At 36.3% G+C, this 14,511-nt stretch overlaps 1 protein-coding gene across 2 annotated transcripts; it reads left to right on the top strand.

Moving 5' to 3' along the window:
* Positions 1-3,228: 3,228 nt before the first annotated feature.
* On the top strand, positions 3,229-13,963 carry LOC110635659 (DNA-directed RNA polymerases II, IV and V subunit 3). 2 transcript variants are annotated; one of them, XM_058142631.1, is made up of 3 exons: positions 3,229-3,746; positions 3,839-4,076; positions 10,336-10,815. In XM_058142631.1, the coding sequence occupies exons 1-3, from the start codon at positions 3,301-3,303 to the stop codon at positions 10,435-10,437; spliced, it is 786 nt and encodes a 261-aa protein (XP_057998614.1). In that variant the 5' UTR covers positions 3,229-3,300; the 3' UTR covers positions 10,438-10,815. The 2 variants fall into 2 exon arrangements, with proteins under 2 accessions (XP_057998614.1, XP_021640774.2); XM_021785082.2 differs by lacking the exon at positions 10,336-10,815 and adding an exon at positions 13,443-13,963 and having other exon boundaries at positions 3,235-3,746.
* The last annotated feature ends 548 nt before the right edge of the window (positions 13,964-14,511 follow it).

The following is a 14,511-nucleotide window of genomic DNA, read 5'->3' as shown; positions in this document are numbered from 1 at the left end:
ATGCTTTGACTTAGTTTACCCTATGAATTTCATTTCCGGGCATATTTGAGTATTTATTTATTGATCCATATGGTTCGAGTCAAGGTCGTAATTGATTTTGAAGCTTGTTTTATTGATATGCCATTCTTTATTTAACAATAGCGCTTGCGCTTGGTGTCAAGAAGAAAAGTCTGAGTTGATAGAGTGGTGGCTTTGCTTTCTAGTTTTTTTTTTATTTTTTTATTGTTTAAGGGCTTTTGGGATCTTAAGCTTTGTAGAGTTTTAGCAATTGGAAAGTTCTTCCCTTTGCTTCTTCTCCTCAATCTTATTACTACTTTAGTTGATCAATTTTCGCTTGCAAGTCTTTTGATTACTCTCGCAGTTTCTTATATTCGAGGCTTGGATAATGTTCCTTTATTGTTTTGTGCTTATGTTGATGTTGTTCCTGCTTTAAGCTTTTCCTTTTCTAAGGATCATGGTCATTGTACACATCGCTTTGTTTTTAGTGTTGCCTTCTTCTAGCTTACTGCTTTGACATGGTTTGATTTCCTTTTTGGCATTATTTTGAGGTTTTTATCACTTTAATTTGCTTTTGTTTATCAAATTATGTAAAGGTTTCCTAGATCTTCCTTTCCAACTTAATACTAGGTTGGATTTTGAGAAAAGTTATGCTTTCCTATTTTCTTATCTTTTAAATAAAATTCCCTTTGATTATAAAAAAAAATAATTACATTAAAATTTGAAGCCCTCCGTCCAATCTAAATTAATTTGCCATTAGTCTAACTAATTTTAATGGCATTAGGCAAGAGAAACCTTATGAATGACTTTATTACCCTCTCTTCCTCTCTTTCATTATGGTTACTCTCTCTTTCTCTCCACATTTTTCTTGTCCCCTTGTTTCTCCCTTCCCATCCTCATCCATCTAATCTTGAAAATGATAACCATTGTTTGTCCTTTAGATAACAAAACACAACACAACAAGCTTTTAAAACCCATACTCTTAAAATCCATTATTGTCAATAGCTCCAAAAGTCTTGAACAATTTACTCTTTTGTATCTCATCCAATAGTGACCAAAATCCATCAATTAAAATAACAATTCTTTTGCACATAAGCTCCCCTATATTGACCTAGATAAGCCCACCACCTCAATTGCTCACTGCCAATGATTCCAGCCTATTGTCCCAATTAGAGAGTTGAAGAGGGGGAGTAAGTGGCTTTCCGATGAATGAGAGTTGGATTTCAGAATTTTGAGATAATTTTGAAAGATAAAAAAAATAGAAAATAAATGATTAAGAATGATGGGTCTCATGTTTTCTTTGGAGTTTGAAGATTTGAAATTACTAGAGCAAAATGAAAGAATTTCAAAGACCAAAAATACTTAAGAGAGAAGAGAATAGTTGGTTTTTAGGTTTATTGATGAAGCACTACTTGGGCATCACAAAAGCTCAAAAAAGATGCAAGAAATTGATTTCAAGTTATAACAAGACTGACTTTTTATTTTTTTTTGAAGATGAATCGATGGTTACACTCACAGCATGAGGAGAATTAGGAGGATGAAAGGAAATGGGTCTCTGTTGAGTTGTGTATATGCAACATGAGTTGAGGGAGTAGAGGGAGGGTTGCGATGAAATAGAGATGGTTCTGCTACGTGTGTTGAGGGTGGGTTAATGGTGCGATGGGGTAATTTTATTTGAGGGATAAGGACAAGAGGGATGAGTTGGAACTAAGCGTCTGTGTTATATATGAGTCAAGGTGAGGCTTTAGAGGTAGAAAGGGAGCTGGGTATGGTGGTTAAAGTGGAGGAAAGTGAAGGCGAAGAAGTACTTCGATTCTTTTGAATTGTGGTGTTTAGACAAATGAAAAGTTAGGGCCTATTTTATAGAAATGAAAGGTAAGGAAAGAAAAGTGAGTGAAATTATAAGAAAAGTAAAATCCTAATGGAAAGGAAAATTATTATTTTATTTATAAATCTTTTCTATATGGAAAGGAAAAGAAAAGAAGTGATTATATTTCTACTAGTATGCCCATATAAAATAAATAAAATTATGTTAAAAAATAAATATTAGAGAGAGAAAAAAGGCATAAAGGAAGAACAAAAAATAATATTGTTTACCTCTTTTTGACCCAATTTAAAAGAAAACAAAATAGCTTAAAATGCCTTTTCCAATACAAATTCTTACAATTCGCTCATTTTCTCCCTATTCCATCTTACAAAACAAGTGAATATTTGGACATTTAATTTTATTTTTTTTCTTCCTTCTTTCTTCCAACAAAACAATTGAATTGTCCTTTTTTTTTTTCTTTTCTATCATTTTTCTTTTTTTTCTTCCCGCAGAATAGGCTTTACCGAGAAATGGAAAAAGTTACAAGGAACAAAAAAAAAAAAAAAAAGGAAAAGTTGAAGTTATTTGGACATTTTTGTCCTTTCCACTTAACATTAATGGCAAAATTAATAGAGGAACTTTAATTTTAATGTAAGCAAAAGTGGGGGATGAAATAATTCAATTTTAAAAATTTAGAGATCCAAGTGTTAATTATTACTATATGGTAAATCAGGGCTGCCTCGTACAGTTGTTAAGAACACTAAAGGACCCTTTTACCCCTATTCACTTTTTTCCTTTCCTTTTTTTATTTTTTTTCTTATTTTTATTTTTATTAAAAAAATAAAAACATTTTTCTTTAAGTTAACTTAATATATCTTTGAATAGTTTGACGTGCTACCTTTTTTTTTTAATTAGTTAAATCTTTTGAATTAGAAAGAATGCTTGAATCCATTTCAAAATTTTATTTAGGTGTTATATTTAATTTTGCTATAAATAAATTTTCTTTTTTTTTATTGTAAATAAAGTTTAATTAGTATCAATTTGAGAATTAAAAATGTTAATTGACATATATATTAGTAATGAAAGGGATACAATGGGTTTAATTATAGTGAAATTCAAAGTTTATAATATATTTATAAAAAAAAAATTTTAAAATATAATTATTAAACACGGTAAAGTTTAGAAAATTTTGTTGGATATTTTGGGTGGTAAAGTCCATTATCTTTAACATTGGAATGAAGGGCACGGGCAATTATTAAAAAGTTCAAAATTCAAAAATTTTTGTTAAAAAAATTGAATAAAATTATTAAAAATCTTAAAATTTAGATTTTTTTTTTATATATACATGCTCAAATCACAATCCTATTTTTAGAGTTAGAAACTTAACTGAAACGACCACGTTTTCATCGCGGCCCAAAACCCTCCCGAGCTTTGGGGTTTAGTTTAGAGGCACAAATTACAAAACCCTGACATACCCTTCACTCCCACGGAGAGAAATGGAAGGAGTATCATACCAGCGCTTCCCCAAGGTGAAAATCCGAGAGCTCAAAGGCGACTATGTCAAATTCGAGCTCCGTGACACCGACGCCTCCATTGCCAACGCACTTCGGCGCGTCATGATCGCCGAGGTTCCCACCATTGCCATCGACCTTGTCGAAATCGAGGTTAACTCATCTGTTCTCAACGACGAGTTCATCGCTCACCGCCTCGGCCTTATTCCTCTCACCAGCGAACGTGCCATGAGCATGCGCTTCTCCCGCGACTGTGACGCCTGCGATGGCGACGGCCAGTGCGAGTATTGCTCTGTCGAGTTTCACCTGCGTGCTAAATGTATCAGCGACCAGACCCTAGACGTTACGAGCAAGGACTTGTACAGCTCTGATCACACGGTGGTTCCTGTCGATTTCTCCGATCCCGCAGGCTATGATTCATCCGAGCAGAAGTAATTTGAAAATTCTTTACTTTTTGTCTTTTTTTTTTTCGTTATTGTTTCTATATTTTTGAAATTTGTTTATTTGGGTTTCTTGTGCATAGGGGAATCATCATTGTGAAGCTTCGCCGTGGGCAAGAACTGAGACTGAGAGCCATCGCCAGAAAAGGGATTGGCAAGGATCATGCAAAATGGTCTCCTGCGGCAACCGTAACTTTCATGTATGAACCAGATATTCATATCAATGAGGATTTGATGGAAACTTTGACACTTGAGGAAAAACAAAGTTGGGTTGAAAGTAGTCCTACCAAAGTGTTTGATATTGATCCCGTTACCCAACAGGTTAGTTTTGTTCAATTTGATGTCTGTTTAATTTAGTCTATTTACACATTCTCTGCAAATGTTTCATTGTGGGCTTGTATTTGTTGTATATAATCTGTATTTAGTTCTTAGTTCACAATTTTGTTTTTTTTAATCGGAGCTTATTTAGAGGGTGTTTTCACCTTAATAACTAGATAATCTTTTCTGCTCTTGCTGAGATAAAAAGGAAGGGAATGATGCAAACTCCAAAGGACTTTGCCTTGAAACCCACAATCAATTTAGAATTATCCCAAGATTGCTTCATAATAGATTTAAAACACAAAAGATTACTTAACCAAGTAAAATCAAGATGCAGATTAAAGGATTCTTTACCCAATATCAACTTTTGATATAGAACTAAGACTATCAAGTGTAAACTCTTGCAAGCAATTCAATAGTTGTCAAGAAATTCAAGTTCATCAAAGAACCAAAGAGGAGAAAAACTCTTTCTCAAAGTTAATATTATCAAAATATCATTCAAAGTTATCTTTCTAGCACAATTAGGAAGGCTATTTATATGTACTCTCTAAAACTTAGTTAAATCTCACTAAAAGAGTATAAAGAGTCACATTACAAAATAGTACTAAAACGAGCCAAACAGCAAATCTTGTGGCCTCTGGTGAGCCTTCCATGGCCTATGGTGCGCCTAGCATCATCTCATGGCTAGGTGTGCACCCAAGGCTAATCCCACACCCTCTCATGCGCCTCACAAGTCTTTGGAGTATCTCATGGCTGACCATGCACTTCATGGCAATCTCACACCCTCCCATGCCCCTCACTTAGTCCCTTGGTGTGTCTCATAGTTGGTCATGTGCCTCATGGCAATCCCATGGCTAGTCATGTGCCTTAACTCATGGCTGGAAGTGAGAATCTCATGGCTAGGCATGAGATGTTCTGTTCCCTTTGCAAATGAACATGTTTTGGCTTTAAATCATGGCTAATGGTGGGAATCTCATGGCTATGGGTGAGATGTTCTGTCCGCTTGTAGAAAGAGATGATTCTCCTTAATTTCAATTAATCTGTACATGGGTATATATATACAATTGATTCCTATAATTGTGTTCTACTAATTAGGAAGAAATCCTAAATAAGAAATCCTAAATAGGAATACAGAATACAGAATATACAAAGAAATAATATAGTGATTCACTTTCCATAACACTTCCCCTGAAGTTGGAGCATAGATGTTAATCATGCCCAACTTGTTTCAAATGTAATCAATCCTAGCTCCATTCAGAGCTTTAGTGAAAATATCTCTTAACTGCTCTTCAGTTTTGATGTGTCCTGTTGAGATGATCTATTGTTGAATCTTTTCATGAACAAAGTGGCAATCAATCTCAATATGTTTGGTCCGCTCATGAAACACCGAATTAGAAGCAATATGGAGAGCAGCTTGACTATCACACCACAATTTCGCAGGCAGGGAGGTCTTAAAACCTATCTTATCTAGTAATTGAAGTATCCACATTACCTCACATACTGATTGTGCCATGGCTCTGTATTCCGATTCAGCACTAGATCGAGAAACTATACTATGCTTCTTACTTCTCCGAGACACTAAATTTCATCCAATAAAAACGCAATATCCAATAGTTGACCTCCTGTCAACCTTAGATCCAGCCCAGTCGGCATCTGAAAAACATTCAATATTCAAATGCTCATGATTATCATATAACAAACTTCTTTGTGGAGCGCCCTTCAGATAACACAAGATTTGTCCCAAGGCTTCCCAATGAACAACAGTTGGGGAAGACATAATCTGACTTACCACACTAACGGCATAAGCAATGTCAGGACGAGTGATTGTTAGGTTTCCTACCAATCTCCTGTATATTTCTGGATCTTCAAACAACTCACTATCCTCTGCTAACAGTTGTAAATTTTGAGTCATTGGTGCACTACAAGGCTTAACACTTACTTTTCCTGCCTCACTAATAGATCGAGATCATATTTTCTTTGAGAAAAGAAAATACCCTTCGTACTTCTCATAACTTCAATACCTAACAAATATTTTAACAATCCAAAGTATTTGGTTTGAAGCTGGGTTTGGAGGAAGGTTTTAAGAGATGAAATACCTGCAGAGTCACTCCTGATAACAATGTCATCCACATAGATCGCTGTAAGAATTAGACCAAATTTCGATTGCCTATAAAATACCGAATGATCACACTTACTCTTTACATACCAAATTCAGATCGCTTCACTGAATCTCCCAAATCATGCCTTAGGACTTTGTTTCAAGCTATAAAGAGACTTTCAAAGCCTACAAACTTTACCCAACTCTCCTTGAGCAACAAACCCAGGTGGTTGCTCCATATACACCTCCTCCTGAAGATCACTATGAAGTAAAGCATTCTTGATATCCAATTAGTACAGGGGCCAATCATATGTAGTCACAAAGAGATAAACAAGCTAATGTATAAGTTTAGCTACAGAGAAAAAGTGTCGAGTAATTAACCCCATATGTCCGAGCATATCCTTTTGCCACAAGGCTTGTTTTTAACCTAGCCACGTAACCATCAGATTTACTCATCAGAAATACCCATTTGCAATCAATAGCTTTCACCAAAGGCGAAGGTAATAGCCCTATGTACCATTAGCATTTAAAGCCTCAATTTTCTCTTTCACAAAGAACACACTGGGCCAGATGAGACAAAGGCCTCACCAACAAAGATTAGGGATAGGAACAGAGTCTAAAGAAGTAATAAAACACCGAGAACAAGAAGATAATTGATTATAAGAAACAAAAGAAGAGATAGGGTAAGTGCATGAACGCTTACCTTTACTTAGAGCAATGGGTAAGTCTAAGTCAGAATTATGATCAGTATGAGGTACAGGATCTCCCAACGAAGTACTGGTGGAGGATGTGAGTTAGGAATCTCCAATCTCCTGGAATAAACATGAACAACGGGAGGTCAAGTAAGTCTAGAGACGTATGAGTAGGTCAGGAGAGGACTAGATATTGATTGGACAATATATAGTAAGAGATCATCCTCCTCTCCCTGACTCTCATACACAGATGATTGAGGAAATAATGGAGTGGACTCAAAAAATGTGACATTTGCAGAAACAAGATAACGATTAAGAGTATGAGAGAAACAGCGGTACCCTTTTTGGAGCCGGGAGTACCTAAGGATGTCCATTTGAGAGACTTCGGATCCAATTTAGTAACTTGTGGACGAACATCACGCACAAAATAGGTACAACAAAAAAATACGAGGTTCAATAGAGAACAAAGATTTTGTAGGAAACAAAGCAATATAAGGAATATCCCCATTAAGGACAGAAGACGGCATACGATTGATAAAAAAACATGTCGTAGAAACTACATCCCCCCAAAAGTGTTTAGGAACTTTCATATGAAAAAGAAGAGCACGAGTTACTTCAAGAAGATGTCGATTTTTCCTTTCCGCCACGCCATTTTGGGATGGGGTATCAACACAGGAAGACTGATGAAGAATGTCATTTTGTGTTATATAAGACTGAAATTATGCTGAAAAATATTCTTTGGCATTGTCACTTCTCAATATGCGCACAGAAATATTAAATTGAGTTTTGATTTCATTACAAAAGGCACAAAAGATAGAGAATAACTCAGAACGATTCTTCATTAAATATAACCAGGTAACACGAGAGTAATCATCAACAAAAGTAACAAAATAACGAAATTCAATTTTAGAAGTAACAGAACAAGGACCCCAAACATCAGAATGAACTAACTCAAAAGTGGATGAAACCTGTTTATTGACCCTAGACACAGAAGACAAACGATGATGTTTTGCAAACTGACACGACTCATATTCTAGTACTAATAAAAACTGAAACTGAGGACACAGCTTCTTCATGGTAGACAAAGAAGGATGACCTAAACTACAATGAGTTTCAAGAGGTATTAAGGTACTGGAGCAAACAAGCGACCGCGTACATGATTTTTCGTAATGTAGAGACCATCTCGACTCACGCCCTCTACCAATAACTGCTTTCACGTAAGATCCTAAAACAAACACTGGTCAGGAAAAAAGGAAACAGAACAATTTAAGGTAAGAGTAAATTTACTAACAGAAAGTATATTAAAAGAGAATTTTGGTAGACACAAAACAGATGACAAAGAAATTGACGAAGTCGGATTTGCAGTTCCAGAATCCATGACACAAGAAATAGAACCATCAGCTAAAGTAACGGTAGAGGAAGTGAGATTAGACTGAAAAGCAGATATAAGATTAGAATTGCCTGACATGTGATCTGTCGCACCAGAATCAATAACCTATTTGGATGAGGAAGACACAAGACATGTAGTGGATTTACTCCGACTCGTTGATCGCAGCGATTGGGAACCGTAGGCTTTAAAGCCCGAGCATCGAAAAACTATGCAAAATCCTCCGCAGATGCCAACACGCTTTCTCGCAGGAAGATATCAGAGAATCCTCACGCCATATTTGCTATCCGTGATCGCCGATTTTTCCTCCGGTTGCGGATAATTATATTTTATATGGCCGTGCTCATGGCAATAATAACTAATGACTCTCTTGACTTCCGATTAGAATTAGCCTCCCATTACGCCAATTACCTCGTTGTCCGTAATTCCTCTTCTACTTCCTCTTCTATTACCCTTGTCCATTTGGATTACGCTAATAAGAGCACTACCGCAGTCAGTGAAGGTTGAGTACTTCGCATTTAAGGACCCTTGTGAACATTTCATGTAAAGAGGAAATCTCGTAACTTGAGCGACCGAGATTTAGCGCCTCATACTCAAGGAAGGCCTACAAAAACTCATAACAACCAGCTTGCTCTCATGGGCTCTAACTTTCACATCAGAACTAAAAGGCAACAATACATTAAGTTCCTCCTATACCCGTTTAAAATTCATAAAATAAGCCGTGAGAGATTTATCCTCTTTCTCAAAGACGGAGAATCCTTACAAACATCATAAATAAGGGAGATATTCCCTTTCCTGCATTACGTAAAAATCTAAGTAATCCATTAATTCCTTAACAAAATCACAGTGATTAATTAAACTAATTACCTCATTGTGAATCGAGTTCCGAAGCTGCAAAAACAACCAAGCATCCTCCCTTAGCCAAGTTTGTCGTGTATCATCAGTAAGTGGGTCTTTAGTGAGGTGATCATCCTTATCAGTGCTACACAAATATACCCTAAATGCCTTACTCCACCTGTAATTCAAACCATTAAGTTTGTGTTCCGTGATCTTAGTCATCACCGGAATCACATCAGAAATAACATTCTTATTGTCTGCCATTTGTTGAGACAAAGAAAACTAACCGAAACGTTAATCCAAAGTTCTTACAGCCGCAAAATAACCCAAAATCATAAATCAAGCAAATATTGAAATAGGATCTGAGAGCCAAACCTCAGAAGTCCTTTAATGGCCTACTGGATTAGGCAACAGCACACAGTGGTGGAATGAGGGAGTTGAGGCGACGCCGGCGATGTTAATCGGAGTTGAAACGGCCTGCGGACGCTCCTCCATGCGCCGGCGAGTGAAGAAATGGCGAGAACCTGAGTTGGGCGCGTGAGCCTCACGTGCTTGGATTCCGGCGACTGGATTAGAGGGGACAGCCGGTCGGTGGGCAAGATCTCTCCTGACCTGAGTGGTGAGAACAAATAGTCACTTGTACTAATATGAGCCATTTGAACCCTTTGAGAAGACCAAGCTTGCCATCTTCATACTCTTTGCCAATATACTCTTGAATTAGCCTATGTAAATCTCTTGTCTTTGCCCTTGTGAGTGGGCCTTTGTATGCCTCAATAGAATTGGTGCCATGATAATCTTTTATGTTCTTGCTGAGATAAAAAGGAAGGGGAAGGTGGAAACCAATTATTTACTTGTGTGGATAAGCATTCTTAGATGGCATTTTTGACCTTTTAAATGTTATTGTTGAAGCCTTAGTGGGACGATGACCATATCGTTTCTGTTTATGCAATTTTTATGATGTATGACCCTTTAATTTTAGGGTGAATTACCCAAGGTCCTTAGGGTTTGCCACTATTTGCTAGTTCATCCCTATATTTTAACACTTATATTAAAAAGTCTTTAAGTTTTAATTCCGTTTGTTAAATAGTCCTTCTGTCTAACTTTCAAGCATTTTGCCATTAATCAATCAATTTTAAGTTGGTCATAGGGAAGAGAAAAATTTTGAATGATAATTATACCCTCATCTTCATACCTCTTTCTTCCCTGCATCTCTTTCTGACTTGCACACACTGTTCCATTTTAGCCCAGTTGGTTTTCCTCATCGAAGCAACAGTAGCCTGGAGCAGTCACTCTAGCAATCACAACCAACTCAGGCACTCCTACTCCGAGACCAAACAAAGCATTGTGTGAGAGACCCTTTCTGGTTCTCTGAATTCTGCTTCTGGTTTTACCTAGAACCAGAGAATTATTTGCTAGACTTGTTGGTTGTATTCAAAAGAATGGCGCTGTTAAAGAAAGTGGAATGAGAAGAGGGGGAAGGCGAGAGCAAATGGGGGTTATAGACGAAATTCCATGGTTTCTGTAATCTGTATCTTATTTTTTTGGGCCTGATAGGTTTTGTAGATTTTGGTGGGTTTTGTGTAAGATTGGATCTAAGGAAGATAGATGCACGTGTATATGGTGGGGTGGAGAGAGTTTTTATTTTGGTTCATGCCTTGATGTGCTGGTTTGGATACTGGGATTACAGATTACTTATCATAGATAAATAAAAGCTTCCATTTTTATTAATATTATTTTCTGATTCAATTAAACATAAATAATTTTGTCAAAAGTTTTTCTCCCTCTCTCTAGCTTGGTCTGCTTCTTTGTCTAAACACTGGTGTTTCTGTTGTTTGTTATCTACTGTTTACTTTCTCCCTCTGCCCATAACTTGATGTTAGCTTTTTAAGTGGATTTATGTGTTTGTATGCTTACCCTTTAATTGGAATGCTTCAATGAGGAAAACCAAGCAGGGTGAAATACTATTCATTGGTAAAATGCGACAGTGTGTTCAAGTCATGGGGAAAGAGAGAGAGAGAGAGAGAGAGAGAGAGAGAGAGAGAGAGAGAGAGAGAGGAGGAGCATGAAGATGATTGTATAATTGTCATTAAAAAAAATTCTCTCTCCTGTGACCTTAAAATTGATTAACGGAAAAAAGTTTAAAATTTAGATGGAATTAAAACTCATGACTTATTAATGTAAATGTCAAAATAGAAAATACAGGGATGAACTAGCAAATAGTAGCAAACCCTGGGGAACTCAGGGTAATTCTTGTTCACCATTAATTTTATAAGCTCTTATGTCCTTCAGATATATAAAATGAAAATGTAGATTGTGTGGATGTTTGCCACCTTAAAATCTATTTTTCCAAATTGTTACCATTGTGTGTATGTATCCCACTTCCTTCCATATTAGGAGACTCAATTGAGAGCATACTTGAGGGTCGAGGAGTATTGTGGAAGAAAACATGTATAGATGTGCTAGAAGGATTTGTAGGTCCGTGAGTTTCTGTTGAGGGAAATAAAATATTGCTGTCAGTTAAAGCTTTTTATTTATTACTTAAGACTTTGGCTGGTCTTCTTTGCACTAGTCTGCCATCTTTTTGAAGATGTTTCTATCCTTGAAATTGAACCAGAATTATTTTTGTATTTAATTTGCTTATTACATCTCCTTTGTATTTCTTGATATTATTGGAAGCCTAGGCCTTGATACATTGATATAGTCATCATTGTGAATGGTTGATCAATCCTTGGTAATCTAATTTGGTAGAGAGAGAGGAAGCATCCATTTTTTGTACTTAATTTGCTTATTATATGTCTCCTTTTGTATTTTTTGATGTCAGTAGAAGTGTAGGCATTGATGCATTGATATAGTCATCAATGTGAATGGTTGATCAATCCTTGGTAATCTAATTTGGTAGAGAGAGAGAGAGAGAGAGAGAGGAGGTATCCATTTTGGGAAAACAAGACTAATTTAATTGGATTCTATCAATCAAGTGGCATTTTTAGTCTAAAGCTAACTGCCAGTGGTAGTTTTTAGTTCCTGTTATGAATTTTATATATTGTAGATTTTTTTTTTTTAGTTCCTACTCAGGCTTTTCATATTTGAAAAGGCTGGGATTTTCTGGTATTAGAAACGCTGCTATGTAGAGTACCATTAAGCAAATATTTTTTTGCCATCTTTTGCTATCTTTTATTTCCTGTATTCTGGTTGGCTTTGGGTCACAACATAAGAGAATCCTTTGGCTCTCCCTCTTGGAAGTTTCCTTCTGGTTTTCCATCTCCTTTTCACCTCTTTCCCTACCTTCTTTATCCCTATTTCTCCCTCTTATCCTTTTCATTTTTCTTATTCTGTTATGCAATTGATTCCTTGAATTATCAGACTTTCATCCAACATTAGCTTGGCATCTGTATTATTCTTGACAGAACTGCTGTAGGATTAGATGTATTGACTGTTGAGCCTATAGCATGCTGTGAAATGTAAGTGAGAAAATCGTGTGCAAATGCACAGAGTTGCCGTGTGGGAAGGATAGCAATGATCAGACCAATTAGGGGCTCATTTACCACTAGTGCAGTTATGATTTCCAATCCTCACTAAGAAATTATCATCTTCTTATTGTGTTTTCCTACATAAGCTTAGTCTAGATTTTTATACATGACATGATGCTATTCATTATCAGTTCATAAGTTGATATTTAACTGCTTATGATGGAAGGTGTTTACATTTACAGGGTTTTGGTGAGGTGATTGTCGCAAACTAGCTTATCCTATGTTACATAAATATAGTGTGAATGTTTCTTATTGCTAGGTGAAAGGTTAACATGTGTCTGGAACATTTTGCACCCAACATGTCTTTATGTTTCTGTGATTTCAGCTTAGGTTTGAATTTTGAGTCTCTGGGATTCCTGACAGATGGATATACTGTGTTGAACTCACATAGCCTGCTGTGAACCAAGTGAGTAAATTATCCCTAGAGCATGGGGGCCAACTTGCAACAGATTCAAAAAAAAAAAAAAAAAGAAAAAATGGACTAGCAAGTAATTGAATTGCTATCCATTCTTGGCAGTTATTTCAATTCTTTCGTTTATCAATTGTATATATTTGATTGATGCCATGAACTTGTTGATTTCATTTCTTGAATGACAATTGAATTGTTGGTGTTGTGCATTGGTGGATTGGTGAACATGGTCCATTTTTGTAAAATATGCTCAGCACTATTGTCATGAATGAATTTAAAATCTTGTAGGCTAGATGTCTAGGATATGTTATTTTCAGATCTTATGTTTATGGCATTTCTGGTTTTGTTTTTTCCCCTGTTAGGCTGCTACTATCTGTCCTTTGAATTTATGTGCTTATTTTTTGGCAATTATTTTCTAGGTTGTAGTGGTTGATCCTGAAGCATACACATATGATGATGAAGTGATCAAGAAAGCAGAAGCTATGGGGAAGCCAGGGCTTGTTGATATACATGCAAAGGAAGACAGTTTCATATTCACAGTTGAATCAACTGGTGCAATTAAAGCTTCTCAGTTGGTGCTCAATGCCATCGAAGTCCTAAAACAAAAGCTGGATGCTGTTCGCTTGTCAGAGGATACAGTGGAAGCTGATGATCAATTTGGTGAGCTTGGTGCTCATATGCGTGGAGGATGATCCAGTTTGCAAACAGAGTTATCGGTTGTTAGTTTGTCTTTCTTGGCCTCTAAGATAGTGATAACCATCCTTTTATTTTGTCAAACATAATGTATCCTGTGCTAATTGCATCTCTTTCATGCTAAGTACATATGTGCTCTCTTAGATATTAACTTCTACATAGCGTATGGGCACCTTACTATTTATTTTTGTATACAAGAGAGTGCCATGATTATGATCCATAATCTTGGTGCTCAAACTTAGAATTTTTCTCGCCCTTCCCAACATTGTGAGCTAAGCCCAGATTGCATCTATTTTACCTCCTTGATATTATGTGTGCTATGCAAGTTGTTGGATGGCATTCCTAATGCGTTTTGGAGATCGCAAGAAAGCTGTATTTTTATGACCAAGTTTAGAAGACATACTGACATGCTAGTTGCTACCTTCTAGCATCTATAATTGATTTATATGGCATATTTTGTTTAACACATGAACATATGTGGGGAAATAACCTCTTGAACTTTCTTATAGGCCTCTTTTTCTTGCATGCTCTTTGTGATTTCTTCTTTGTACAGTTTTCTAATATGGCACTATTATTCTGCTGGCAATATTTTTCATCTTTTTCTGAGACAATAATGGGTTCTTACAGAATTTGTTTGTGATTAGTAAGGGAGATACAGTTGTAGTATTATTTAATGTTGGTATTTCTTGTTGCTTTGACTTTATGGACTTGGGCCACGCTGATTTATGTTGTTTATTATTATTTTGGCTTGGCATAAGCCTGTTCTAATGGTTATTCACTGACGAAGTGCATTTC

This window comes from Hevea brasiliensis, unplaced genomic scaffold, assembly GCF_030052815.1.
Source record: "Hevea brasiliensis isolate MT/VB/25A 57/8 unplaced genomic scaffold, ASM3005281v1 Scaf609, whole genome shotgun sequence".
NCBI lineage: Eukaryota > Viridiplantae > Streptophyta > Magnoliopsida > Malpighiales > Euphorbiaceae > Hevea > Hevea brasiliensis.
This window is presented reverse-complemented; position numbering and strand designations above follow the sequence as displayed.

Coding starts and splice junctions, on each gene's coding strand:
- LOC110635659 (XM_021785082.2), top strand. CDS start 3,301: ATGGAAGGAGTATCATACCAGCGCTTCCCCAAGGTGAAAATCCGAGAG. Junction 3,747..3,838: donor TATGATTCATCCGAGCAGAA/GTAATTTGAAAA, acceptor TCTTGTGCATAG/GGGAATCATCATTGTGAAGC. Junction 4,077..13,442: donor TTGATCCCGTTACCCAACAG/GTTAGTTTTGTT, acceptor ATTATTTTCTAG/GTTGTAGTGGTTGATCCTGA.